This window comes from Dermochelys coriacea, chromosome 10 (assembly GCF_009764565.3).
Source record: "Dermochelys coriacea isolate rDerCor1 chromosome 10, rDerCor1.pri.v4, whole genome shotgun sequence".
NCBI classification, from domain to species: Eukaryota; Metazoa; Chordata; order Testudines; family Dermochelyidae; genus Dermochelys; species Dermochelys coriacea.
Genome location: NC_050077.1, coordinates 57,053,043 through 57,066,492, shown reverse-complemented (window position 1 = coordinate 57,066,492; position 13,450 = coordinate 57,053,043). Strand labels below are relative to the sequence as shown.

At 40.3% G+C, this 13,450-nt stretch overlaps 1 protein-coding gene across 3 annotated transcripts in view; it reads right to left on the bottom strand.

Annotated features, from left to right (window-relative positions):
* THSD4 (thrombospondin type 1 domain containing 4) overlaps positions 1–13,450 on the bottom strand; it is a 600,466-nt gene that overhangs the window by 544,244 nt on the left and 42,772 nt on the right. For all 3 annotated transcript variants that reach the window (XM_043493644.1, XM_038420562.2, XM_043493645.1), the window contains one exon: positions 12,798–12,867. In XM_043493644.1, the coding sequence (XP_043349579.1) occupies positions 12,798–12,867 (70 nt within the window). The remainder of the gene's footprint in view (positions 1–12,797; positions 12,868–13,450) is intronic.

Genomic DNA, 13,450 nt, shown 5'->3' with positions numbered 1-13,450 from the left:
GGAGGAAAATTCCTTCCCGACCCCAAATATGGCAATCAGCTAAACCCTGAGCACATGGGCAAGATTCACCAGCCAGATACCCAAGAAAGAATTTTCTGTAGTAACTCAGATCCCATCCATCTAATATCCCATCTCAGGGGATTAGTCCTATTTACCCTGAATATTTAAAGATCAATTACTTACCAAAATCCCATTATCCCATGATACCATCTCCTCCATAAACTCATTGAGTAGAATCTTAAAACCAGATAGATCTTTTGCCCCCACTGCTTCCCTTGGAAGGTTATTCCAAAACTTCACTCCTCTGATCATTAGAAACCTTCGTCTAATTTCAAGTCTAAACTTCCTGGTGGCCAGTTTATACCCATTTGTTCTTGTGTCCACATTGGTGCTGAGCTGAAATAATTCCTCTCCCTCTCCTGTATTTATCCCTCTGATATATTTAGCAATCATATCTCCCCTCAACCTTCTTTTAGTTAGGCTAAACAAGCCAAGCTCCTTAAGTCTCCTTTCAAATACGTGGCCTGCAGAGTTATTTCTTATTTCCTGTGGCCCGCCACAAGCGCCGACTCCACTGGCAGCCAAGCTCCCCTCATCCCTCCAAGTACATCGCATCTCCGCTCCTCCACCTGCCTCACAGAGCTTCCTGCCACCAAACAGCTGTTTGGCAGCACTTAGGACTTTCCAAGTGGGAGGGGGGAGGAGCAGGGATGTGGCATGCTCAGGGGAGGAGGTGGAAAAGAGGCGGGGCTGGGGCAAGGATTTAGGGAAGGGGTTGGAATAGGGGCAGGGAGGGGTGGAGTGGGGGTGGGGCCGGGGGCAGAGTGAGGGGGCTTTAACCGAAGTAATTCTAAAAGTACATGCGTATTTTGAGTTTGAGTGAGGTGCATTACTGAGTGTTTATATTTTATTAAAATTCCTCTTCGCATGACAGTTTTTAAAAAGTTAATACATTGACTTTTAATAGCATATTATATTACTCTACTTTTTTTCATTTTTGACTATGCTTTTGTATCATTGTATGAAAAGGTTTCAGTGATGCAGCCCTCGGGCCAATGTACTAATTCTCATGTGGCCCTCGTGATGATTCAAGTTTGAGATCCCTGTCCTAGGCCCAATGAAATCAATGGAAAAACTCCCTTTGGAGCCAGGATTTCAACCCCTGAACCTCCAAGGTGCCGAACACCTCCTGTCAGGTGCTAAGTACAAAAATCAGTCATTCCAGGATTAAATTTTACTGTAAAAAATGTCCTTAAGGAATCATGGCAATACAATAGTTGGGGAACATCACACGGCTCGCTCCCAGCTGGGCACTCTTGAGCAGTCAACCATGGAATACAGGCGAATCCTGCCTCAGCTTCCTCCTTGCTGTCCATGGGGTCAACCAAGTTGCCCATCTTTTCTCCCACGGAAACATTCTCCATGTGGATAAAAGCCTCCTTCTCTTCTCTTTCAGTATCCACTGCTGCTATATCTCACGGAGATATCATTCCCCATAGACACCCTCCTATAGATTTGCTTCACACAACTCTCAGTCTACCTGGGGAACTCCTTACCAGATGATGTTGTGAAGACCAAGACTATAACAGGGTTCAAAAAAGAACTAGGTAAGTTCATGGAGAATAGGTCTATCAATGGCTATTAGCCAGGATGGACAGGGATGCTGTTTGCCAGAAGCTGGGAATGGGTGATAGGGGATGGATCACTTGATGATTACTTGTTCTGCTCATTCCCTCTAGGGCACCTGGCATTACCCACTATCGGAAGATGGACCTTTGGTCTGACCCAGTATGGCAGCCAGAGGAGGAGAGCTCTGCTTTGGTGGGCCACAAACTCCGTCAAGAAGGGCTCTCATCCTGTTCATCCTGTTAAACTCCAACCCAGCTTAAACTTTTGGCTTTTCCATTTAAAAAGAAAAGGAAGATTTGTAAACAAACTTTTTAAAAAAAGACAGACAGGGTTAAAAGTGCATTTCCACAGAATCCAGACAACAGTCCCTAAAACATAGTACAGGTTGGGGGGGGGGGGAGAGAATCCTTTACAAAAGACTTAGAAAAAGTCTGGAAATGAACAGCTATGAATCCAGCCAGTTTCCACTGCCATATAATCCATCACCATCACCGCTGCACACACATACATAATGCTCATGCAATCCCAATATTGCCCCAAAGAAAATGTGTACAAATATGCAAAAAAGGTGAAACTAATACGTAGCAGATTATCAAAAACCCATCTATTATATTTACTACTGCATATCTTTTGAAAATTTTCTTGGTATGCAATGTTAAGTTTAAGTGGGTGGTGTAAATCAGAGTGGGAACAGTGAGTGATGAAGAATGATACGACAACAGGGAACTGGACGGATACCTTAATGTAAAAGTCTGTCAGTGTTCTCCTGAAAACCCACTCTATCTGCAGGTGGCTGGAGGATGTCAAGTGGGTCTTGCTGACTCACTAGTGAAGATTCCTCCGCTCAGATATAAAATAGATGTCTGTGGCACTCTAGAGGATGAGGGGAGTAAGGGTGTGAACCAATATATTTTAATTGTGTAACAAGAGGTTTTTATGAATAATAATAGTAATAATAGCTACCTCTTATCAGCAAATCTCAAATCAGTTTATAAAAGAGGTCAAGACCATTGTCCATTTCACAGATGGAGAAATGGAGGCACAGGAGGGGGACATGAATAAAAGTGAAAACAGTCAGCTTTGGAGCTATGAAATATGTTGAGTATATGGGGATTTATTTAAGTATACTTAATTCTACTATTTCTTTAGCTCTAATTCTTAAGATAATCAATATTTGTATTCCTCCCCTGCCTCCCAAAAAGTAATAATACTATTACAAGTTAGAATTGTACAAATTGGAAATTGACCTCTTGATAAGAAAAAAGAGGATTTTACAATCACCTACTCACATCTTTCTAAATTTACATATATTTATGTAAATTATAAGGGAGCAAAGTTGAGACTGAGTGGAATGGTACAACTTGCATGGGTTAATAATAAGGGGAGAATATGTGGCTTGAGTTAGGCAGCTGTATACGTTCATTGTTCATTTCCAGACTTTTGAGGATTTGGGGATTTTAAGTTACTCTATGGAAATTTGAATACTTTTCTGGCAGATTCCATTGATACAACCTAAAACTATTTCCTTATGAAAACTTTGTTTACTAATAATACTTAGAGATTTTTTTTATCAGCGCTCTCAGAGGACTTTCACCCCTTTTGCCATGTTATAATTAACCTTTGTTTATATTTTATGAATTACGCCCATGGTGGGTTGACATAGATTGCCTGTAGAACAGAAAAGCAGTTTCTCATGCCTTCATATATTTCCAATATGTATAACCACTTTGGCTCCAAATCAAAAATTTCACTGCAACCACCAGTCCATAAGCTATTAAAAATCCAGTGCAATTTCTAACATTGCTTCTGTTAGACAAGGAAGAAACAAAATCCACATCTCGGGATTTAGACAGCAGTTGTTGAAACTATGTGAGAATGTCCCAGAAGAGGAAATAACACTAGTATTTTAAGCCAGAAATATTTCACATCTAACCAGTTGAGCATGAAACTGAAGATGTAGTAATGTTTCATAAATTATAATTTCCTAATATTTTATAATATTTGGTCATATTAAAACTTGATGGGTACGGGAATAAACACTTGGGTAAATACACCTCACAGAGCAATGAACATGTTCGCTTTATCTTTATAGTAATCTAGTAAATTCTCACCACCTGCACTTAAGGGCAGAGACCTCTTCTGTTTTGTGATTTCTGCATGACCCCACTGGCCTTAACTCTTCAGAGAGCCACAACTGGCTCCTTCATGATTCCCATGCCAGTGAGCCAAGCTATCCTTACTACCCATTTAGCCCAAGATGACTACATTTATTTCCCTCAAATCAGCCCACTCTCCCCTCCTCCTCAAAAGCTTGGGAGAACAAGTAACTCTTGCAACCCAATCTAGCACCTGGTAGCTCTGTCAGACCCGGGGTGGGAGGGGGGTAGCTGTTTCTAAGACTTCTTACTAAGAACACATTGCACCTTCTCTCTAAACTGGGATCCTGATGGCTCAAGAGCCTCACTGGATGTTTTCTTTCTTTGTACCACACAAGTAGCAGCCTCTAAGCTAGCTGGGAGTTAAACAATTTTGGGATCTCAAGGTCATGAGGAAAAAGAGGAAGTATAGTAGTGGTTAGAAGACTAGTAGAGGTCAACATATTTTTCCTAGGTCAGGTCAAGAATCAAATCAAGCCAAATATTTAGAAATTGAATGGATTTGTATACAAACTAACTACATTTCAGGGAATTTCAAATCCCTAATTGTAAATTTGCAAATGCTGTGCTTAATTGAATAAAGATATTTTTTTAAATATCTCATGAAGTGGTTTGCCCAAAGTAATACTTTTCTACAGCAAGATTCCAGGTTTACTAAAAAAATCATTATATCAACTGTTTAAAACTATGTCGTCCATAGGTGCCGGAATGAGGGTGCCACTGCCTCCCGGGCTTGAAGTGGTTTCCATCATATACAGGGTTTATAGTTTGATTCATTGGCTCTTAGCACCCCACTATAAAAATTGTTCAAGCACCCCGATGTTATCTCCTTAAAAGCTTACAACCAATGCAGAATACATAAGCGTGTATGGGTGCTTTAAGTGGATTCTAATGCATGCATTAACGTGCATTTACCTACATTTAACTTCATCTGCCATACTAGTATCCTAAGTTTCTTAGGTCCTTCTAGAGAGCCTCGCTATCCTACCTAACCTTGAATAACCTAAATAATTTTGGGTCATAAAGTGGCAATAATCAATTATTTATATTGTAGTAGCACAATGGGGACCCAGTTGGGGTTCAGGGCCCCATTGCACTAGGCCCTTGTACAAATGCATAACAAAAAGACTTACCACAAAGAGCTTACAGTCTAAGTATAAAATGATAGAGAACAGGTGGACACAAAGAGCAGAAGATACAAGGTAACAGTGAGATGATTTTTTCACTGCACTTTTTACCACAGTCAGTGTTGTTCCGCAGTATATTTCTCTCTTCATTCTAATCTTCTCCATGGAATGATTTGATCCCACTTTTAGCCCAGCTGATTTCTAATAAACTCACTGCTGCATGTAATGGAGTATATATTGGACATAATTTATAGCCAGTAATTTAAGCTAAGTCTGCAGAATCTACATTTTATACATTCATTTGGAACGGGCACATTAATATTTAATGACAATTACAACACACTGAATATTTGTGACTTTTATTCACGAGTGCCTGACAAATAAGTCCAAGCACTTCTAGATAGCAGTTGCTCAAATCTCTGGTGAGCGGCTGAAGAATGGAGCACAGGCCAACTAAAACATCACCACACTATGTGTACATGTCTGCCTGGTTAGTGAGCTCTGCTATTTTAATCCTTTTGTGCATTTTTGGAAGCCTTTAATCAGAGATGCAGTAAACTGTTTGAATTTTACAGTACATGGTAAGTGTAAATACTACCAGATTAAATGGTTTGGGTTTCCGTTCTCTGTATAAAAAATCCAGCCTAAACATCTGTGCCTGTGAAGATTAAAGGACTAAAAACTCTGGAAATAGAAGATTTTTGTATCCATGAGTCACTGCAGAGAGCTACAAAGCCTGAGAAGCTTAACTGCCCCACCAACTGATTTCATCCACATCTGAAGGGACTTAAATATTTTCTAAACACTTGTGAAAGTAAGCTGCTCTGAATCAATTTAGCAGTCTTTGTGTGACTAGAGCTTGAGACTTCTTCCTAACTGTGCCTAATCTTTCACACCAAGAGCACATCCATTGTTGGCTGTAAGCTTAGTGTTCAAGACAGAGAATGTTGTCCACGGGGAATTCAGCTGAGATCATGTACTTTCAAAGAAACTCTCAGCCCAATTTTTATCTCACTTGCAGCCATTTTACACTGATGCAACTTGACTGACTAGTGGAGTTACTCCTCCTAATTTACACTGAGGTAAAGGAGATCAGCATCAGGCTCTCAGATTCTAGAACTGAGAGGCTTCTTCGGGTTAAGTCATTACCAAATTCAGGCCAACAGTCAAAAATATTTTAACAAAACTGTTTATTTTCCTGTCACTGATGATCACATGTTCCCAATACTTTAGGCTGCTGAACACCTTCTCGAAAGCCATAAGCACTCAACTCCCACCAGGAGTTGGAACTCAGTACCTTGCAGGATCAATCCTGCTATGCCAAAATGATGCTCTTATCACTGCACAGTGTTTATTCACATAGACCCCAAAGCATTTTATTTATATGAACATATTGGCCCAGATCCCTGGCCCTGGCTAAGTCCCCTTTGCATCACTCTAGCCGCAAAAAGGGCACTTAAAGCAGCCCTAAAGGGCAACTAGCGATTCCCCCAATGTAGGCAGTCTGATTAACTTCCCTCCCCTAAATTTACACTGGGCCCCAAGTCTAGGACGGACAAAGTTAAGTCCCATACCTAGGGATGCCAATCTTGGTTGGATGTATTCCTGGAGATTTCATCACATGACAATCTTTAATTAAAGTTAAATCTTTAATTCCTGGAGACCACACACCAATCCTGGAGTGCTGGCAACCCTACCTGTACCTGTGAGGGATTTAAAGGTCTAATATCTCACAATTCACTGGTCTAGAAGTGGGAGATTTATACAATTGGAATGGAGAATCTCCCAGCTTTCCAGGCACAGCGCTTGTTGTAGGCCGTGGAAGGTCCCAGGCTTAAAGTAGTTACAGTTCTGTGTATATGAAAACTATTTTCAGAGCTCCACAATAAAGCTGTTCAATAATCCCTGATTTTCACAAGTGCTGATGAATAGATGAGGGATAACATTCTTCACAAACATTATGTGAAAAAAAAGTATGTCTTGTTTCTATCAGTTCTATCCCACAACTTAAAAGGATGGGAAATTTGCTGAAAAATCTTCCTCTTGCTGTCAAGCTATGCTCTAGAATCTAACCTTTCACTTAAAAAGAAAGAAACAAAAAACTTCTCACTCTCCATAACTCATCTTCACTAGACTTTTGAACATCAAGCTAATAGTTTGTTAATTAACTTGAGGTACTCACTATGTTCATAAAGGTTAGTGTGGATTCTTCTCACATGTTTGTTCCAGTGGTAAATTCTTCTACATGTGCATATTATATGTATGGAATATATGAATATGCAAACATTTGTCCTTTACCCAAGGGATAAGTCTCTACATTTAGGAAAATTTTCAAATTTAAAAACTGTTCCTGAGTCGGCAGACAGCCTGGAACAATAGCTCAGAGAGATGTGAATGGCCTTGGATCCTCAACTCTGAAACCTTAAAGAAAAATAACTGCTATTGATATTTTATTAATTAGTCATATGATCATAGTGCCTAAGAGTCACAGATCATGACCCCATTGTCCTAGGCGGATAACAGTTGTGTTTGTACAGCATTTCACACCTGATGATTCTGAGGAGAAACACTGAGGTAATGTTTATTTCATAATCACAAGCGGCCTTTGTGTCTCTCCACATCTCAAGTGCCAAAAGCCACAACTGTCCCCTACAGTCCTGCCAAAGTCTCCATCTTTCCCCACATCCCAATACCTTGATAGTGTGCAACTAAATCGGACAATACAAAACATCTGCAGCTCTGGAAGTGTGGGAACAGTGTAAAATAAATTTAGCTTAATATAAAAATATCACAGGAGCTACTGTTCTGATTGTAATTTTATTTTCATATGTACTTTGGTTTTTCATATTTACCTCTGTTTTTGATTCAGATGAATCTGAAGCAGAATTTGCAGAGTGTTGCATAATCCAGACTGCTTCCCTCAAAATTTTGAATCAGCTTGCCTTTGACTAGCTTTCTACTAGTTTTACTTTCTTACTTTCTCTCGAACCTGGGAAGCTGAACTCTTGGTAACTAGCTTTTCAGATATCAGGATAGGAATAGTACCAAAGTGTTTTTTTAATTCTCTAAAACAGATTTCTTGTAAAGTATGTGGTGTACACAGATCACACCAAGATGTGGTATAAAAAGTTTTATTAAGGTGAACTGCTTAACAATATAATGAAGCTTTTTCAAACTCATGTTGAAAGAGTTTATATCCTGCATATTCATATATTCCATACATATAATATACACATGTATAAAAATTTCCCACTTTGACACCAATGACATGTAATCACTTGTGCACTGAAATTGGGCAACTGCTTAACAGTACACAGCACTACCATGCAACCATTTTATACAGGAAGGGAAATAAACAAATATGCAAATAAGCTAAAAGACAGTTGGGGTAAATAGAAGCTCTCACTTTCACTGTACAATCTCCCTAGTCTACTCAGTGATGTTAAAAATCTACTGTTCCTGGGAATCAGAACATTCCGTGATAAAGGGCTATGTAATGAACACCGGATTGTGGAATCACTGAAGGAACCCATTGAGAGAAAGAGCACAATAATCAGGGCAAAAGCTTTGGTTTGCAAATAATTCAGTAAACAATGATAGGAAAGAAAATATAGAAGCCTTATTTTACTTAGAAGTGGGCTATGCCTTCAACTTCTCTCTGGCGGTTAGACACGCTTTTAAAATTGTGGCTCCATACAAATTCAATCTACAGTGATTGCTACAATCAGATTTAAGGAGCTGCTCAAGGAGTTCCCCAACATCAGTCGGACATGCCTTTTGGGCCGGTGGCAACTTGCCATGGTGTGAAGAGTTTAAGGAGAAGAGAAGGAAATACTTGATCCTTGGGATTACTCCAGCTTGAGTTCAGAACTTGTTACACATAGAAAAACAGCCAGGAAACAAAGCAACTCCATTGATTTCAGTGGCATTATTTAACATTTACACCAATGTAACAGATAAGAATTTGGCTGTTTACGTCCAGAGAAGTTTCACCCCTAAAATTGTATAGTACATGAAAAATAGCTACTGGTACTCTGAAAAGGAGCAAGACAGCAAATTTTGTTGTCATCGTCCTGTTTTATCATAGCCACATAACGTATACAGCAATAAAATAGCTAAACACACCACCAAAAAATCTCTTAAAAACCCAGGAATATGTGCTTTGGTGGTAGTGCTTGGGAAGAGAATTATAAATCCTGCGAAGTACCAAACCTTTACACTTCTGTTCATAACAGTATGAGCATTACAAGAAAAGGCCAAACAAAACTTATTTATTTAACAAAACTGCACAGGAGGTGGGGAGACCAATAAAGGAAAGAGTAATGCCAAGTAGCAAGAACATGCCTAATGGATCAATCAAATCTCTAATATTGAAGGACAATGGAAAGTAGTTGGCCAGATAGGAATGGCATCTCAGTTTAGTAGATACTGAGGGCCATAGGTGCTGAATCCGTTGATGCTCTGGGGCTGGAGCACCCACAGGGAAAAATTAGCAGGTGCTTTGCACCCACCGGCAGCCAAGCTCCACTCTCCTCCTTCTCCCCCCCTCCCCAAGCAAAATCCTCACCAAAACCTTGCACCCCACTGCCTGGGGAAGGCTTGATAAAAATCCTCACCAATTTGCATAGGTGACCACAGACCCAAACCCTTGGATCTTAAGAACAATGAAAAAAGCATTCAATTTCTTACAAGAAGAATTTAATATAAGAAAAGGTAAAAGAATCACCTCTGTAAAATCAGGACGGTAAATACCTTACAGGGTAATTAGATTCAAAACAGAGAATGCCTCTAGGCAAAACCTTAAGTCACAAGAAAGACACAAAGACAAGAATATTCATTCTATTCAGCACAGTCTAATTTCTCAGCCATTTAAAGAAATCATAATCTAACACATATCTAGCTAGATTTCTTACTAAGTTATAAGACTCCATTCTGTTCTGTCCCTGGCAAAAGCATCACACAGACAGACCCTTTGTTTCTCCCTCCCTCCAGCTGTGAAATTATCTTGTCTCCTTATTGGTCATTGTGGTCAGGTGCCAGCGAGGTTATCCTAGCTTCTTAACCCTTTACAGGTGAAAGGATTTTAAAATCCAGGAGGGATTTTAAAGGTGTTTACCCTTCCCTTTATATTTATGACACCATCCATTAAAGTCCAGGTAGGAGAACACAAATTAAGCGTAAAATATAGTTAAGATTCAAATATTTTGTTTCCAGACTACAACTCATCTGTGTTTACTACAGTGGGTAGCCTAACCTCATGATAAAGTACAGTCTATGTACACATGTGTGCGCGCACACACCCACCCCCCGGAAAAAAAGCAGGCTAAAAACTATCAGAAGAATCTGTTTTTCAAAAGTTGCTGATAAGCACAATAATCCACATCTCAGAAATGATGCAACTTTAAACATCTGCTGCAAACCAGCTTTTATTTGAATCTCAATTTCAGATTCAGAGTTAATAACAGAGCAGTACACAGAGCTCTACCATGTTTGTTCCTAAAGTCACATGAATATGTTGTTCATTTTTAGTTCACGTGGTCTGGTCCCTATAAATTCAAAAATGCTCATCAGTTTCTGGTGACCACAAAAATTCTAAGTGAAATTCAATTGCAACTAATGTGTTTTTTGATAAACTGAAGTTTTGCTCTTGAAGGCAGCAGAAGTTCAGAATAAGAAACTGCAAACAAAAAGAAAACTCTGCCAACTAGTACTGTTGTCCCTGCAGCCTGTTTCCATTTGCTCTTCTGCACTATTTAAGTAATTTGGCTAATTTTCCTCTCTAGCTAAATTTAGGCTAGTGTGCCAAAAATGGATTATTTTTGTGTGTTTCTGAGCCAAGTAACCTATTCAGCTCAGCTCCTGCAGGATTTGCTGAAGAAGAGTTTTTCTCTTCCAAAATATTTCTTACTATATGTTGGCATGCAGGACCAGACTTTCATTTCTCCCCTAATATTAACACAGCCAATAAGCCAAATCCTATTAGAAGCATATCCAAAGCAGTGACACGAGTTAATGAAAACAAATGTTAGTGTTCATGAGAAAACTACAGGTGAATTTTAGTTCAAAAGCAATATGACTTCCAAACAAGCTGAAGTAGGAGATAAGCTTCCAAACCAGCAGAAAACTATTCCAAGCTGCTTTGAAGGAAAAAAACATTCCTACCACTGATACCTTTGGGGAAGGAGTGGAGGGAAAGGGTGTTAAGGAAGAGAAATAAAGAATAAAATAAATTAGTAAGACCCCCATAATGACAGAGAGAGAGAGAGAAAAAACCACCACCCAAAACCTCTGCCTATAAAGTCATAAGATACAAGGTCCCAGCTGCACTGTAGGTGGGTTAACTGCACTGAGGTGCAGTTAAATTGGATTCCAATCAGCTGCTTTGGGGATTCTCTTCATTTTCCAGAAAGCTTCAGAGTAAGAAAATAACTGGACTATTTACAAATATTTTAGCCGAACATTCACCCAAGTATTCGAGTCCAGTACCCAGATTATATTTCTTGTCTTTATCTTTCAGAGCAAAAACAGCCGTGCAAGGTGCAAAGTGAGCAATCATCAGAGGTGAAAGTGGGCTGGTACGGTGTACCAGTAAGAAGTGGCCGCCGGCTTGGCCCTTACACAGCCAACGTTTAACATCGCTGCTCCTTTTGCCCCATCCAGGGCCGCTGAGTGGAGTGGGAACAAAAGGGACAGCTGCCCCATGGCCTGCGATTTAAAAGGGCCCAGGGATCCTGGCTGAGGCTACTGCAGCAGTGGCCAGAGCCCCAGGCCCTTTAAATTGCCACCAGAGCCCCGGCAACATGGAAGGGCTGGCTGGGAGAGGCTGACCCTCAGCCCCAGCCCTTCCAAGGGCCCGGAGCTGGGCCCCCGTATCATTAAGACTTTTAAGTTACTTCCACTCCTGGTAATCATACTATTTCCAGCACCACAAACTAAAGCACCAAAGACTTACGAATATGCCCAGAATACACCAGAATCTCAACATAAAAGCAGGAAGAACTCCTCCAGTGACAAAGCTGAGAGCTGACACTTAATTAGAAAGGTCTCTCTCTTTGCTGTTAGCTGCTCAGGCTGTCTTGTTGTCTGGCAGTTGATAGGTGGGGTCAGAGGGGTTTTGGGAAGTTTAACCCATAGACTTTAAGGCCAGAAGGGACCATTATGATCATCTAGTCTGACCTCCCACACATTGCAAGCCACAGAACCTCATCCACCCACCCCTAACCTCTGGCAGAGGTACTGAAATCCTCAAATCATGATTTAAAGACTTCAAGTTAAAGATAATCAACGATATACTCTAGTTTATATCTGGAGGGTTGGCAACCCTATGATCTGTTGCATGTAAGGGACAACAACATGTAAAACCAGCAGCATCCCAGAAAATTGGTAAGAAACTGCACCACAAATTGCTCCCAATGGTGAAACGCTCAGTAAGTGAAATTATTATCCTTAGTGACATCCCAAGGAAGAAAATGCCACTAGGGAAGAAGGCTAGCTGGTTGGGGAACCTTCCTCCCTTATGATGTTATTTTAGCAGGGACATTCCCCTCCTCTCTACCCTTTAAGATTCCGCCTTGGAGGCCACTTCTTTGAGTTTGCAGAGAATGAATGACAGAGCCCATCCAACACCAGTCCACAATCATCCAGTATGGAAGGCACTAGTCAGTCTCTCTCCCAGAAGGGGACTGAGAATCCAACCTGCATCGGGCAATAGAGTGTGCCAACCAACACAAAGGCACAGGGCCAGCCAGCCTCCCATCTTTTTTAAATAAGGTCCTGCATATAATGCCTAACAGCAGAGGTATTTGTACCAAGTTACTCTGTTTCTTACACTAACATACCATAGTGTTACTTCTGATGATACAAAACCTGAATTTCTGTTGCTTACCTTTCTGTGTTCAATTGACGTCTGTGGGATGACCAGCTGAAATCCTAATACCACTATGAAGCCGAGAAGCCTGCAAAAAATAAATAATACCGAATGTGTATGTATTGCAGATAATCACTGAACCACACCACATATCCCAGCTACCTGTCTTAAAGCTTGGGTCTATAAAAGTTTACACACTTGAATAAATTTACTGACATGAGTAGTCTTACATGAAACATCCACATAACACAACATTTCTTGGACAATATAACTTGTATTTCTGCAGCATGCTTGTGTGCATGTGCCATTCTTACAGGCAAAATATACCAAGCAACTTACCAGCATGGTAATAAAGAGAATAGTACTGGGCAAGCGACACAACCACACACTCAATTTATTACTACAAACCATATCCCACTTTATGCTTGAATGAAGATGAAAGCTAACATTTTCAGAAGCATTCCATTAATTTTGTACACCTCCATTTTTGGGTACCCAAACAGATACATTTCTCCTGATTTTTGAAAGTACGAAGGAAAATTTGGCTGTAAACATACAAAACCAAACCCCACTTCTTAGTTTCTTCCTGGGCCATGACTCCTCCCTCCTCAGTACAGTTGTGTAAAATAGTGTTGAGGAAGCACTGAACATGCACAGAACCTCCATGACTG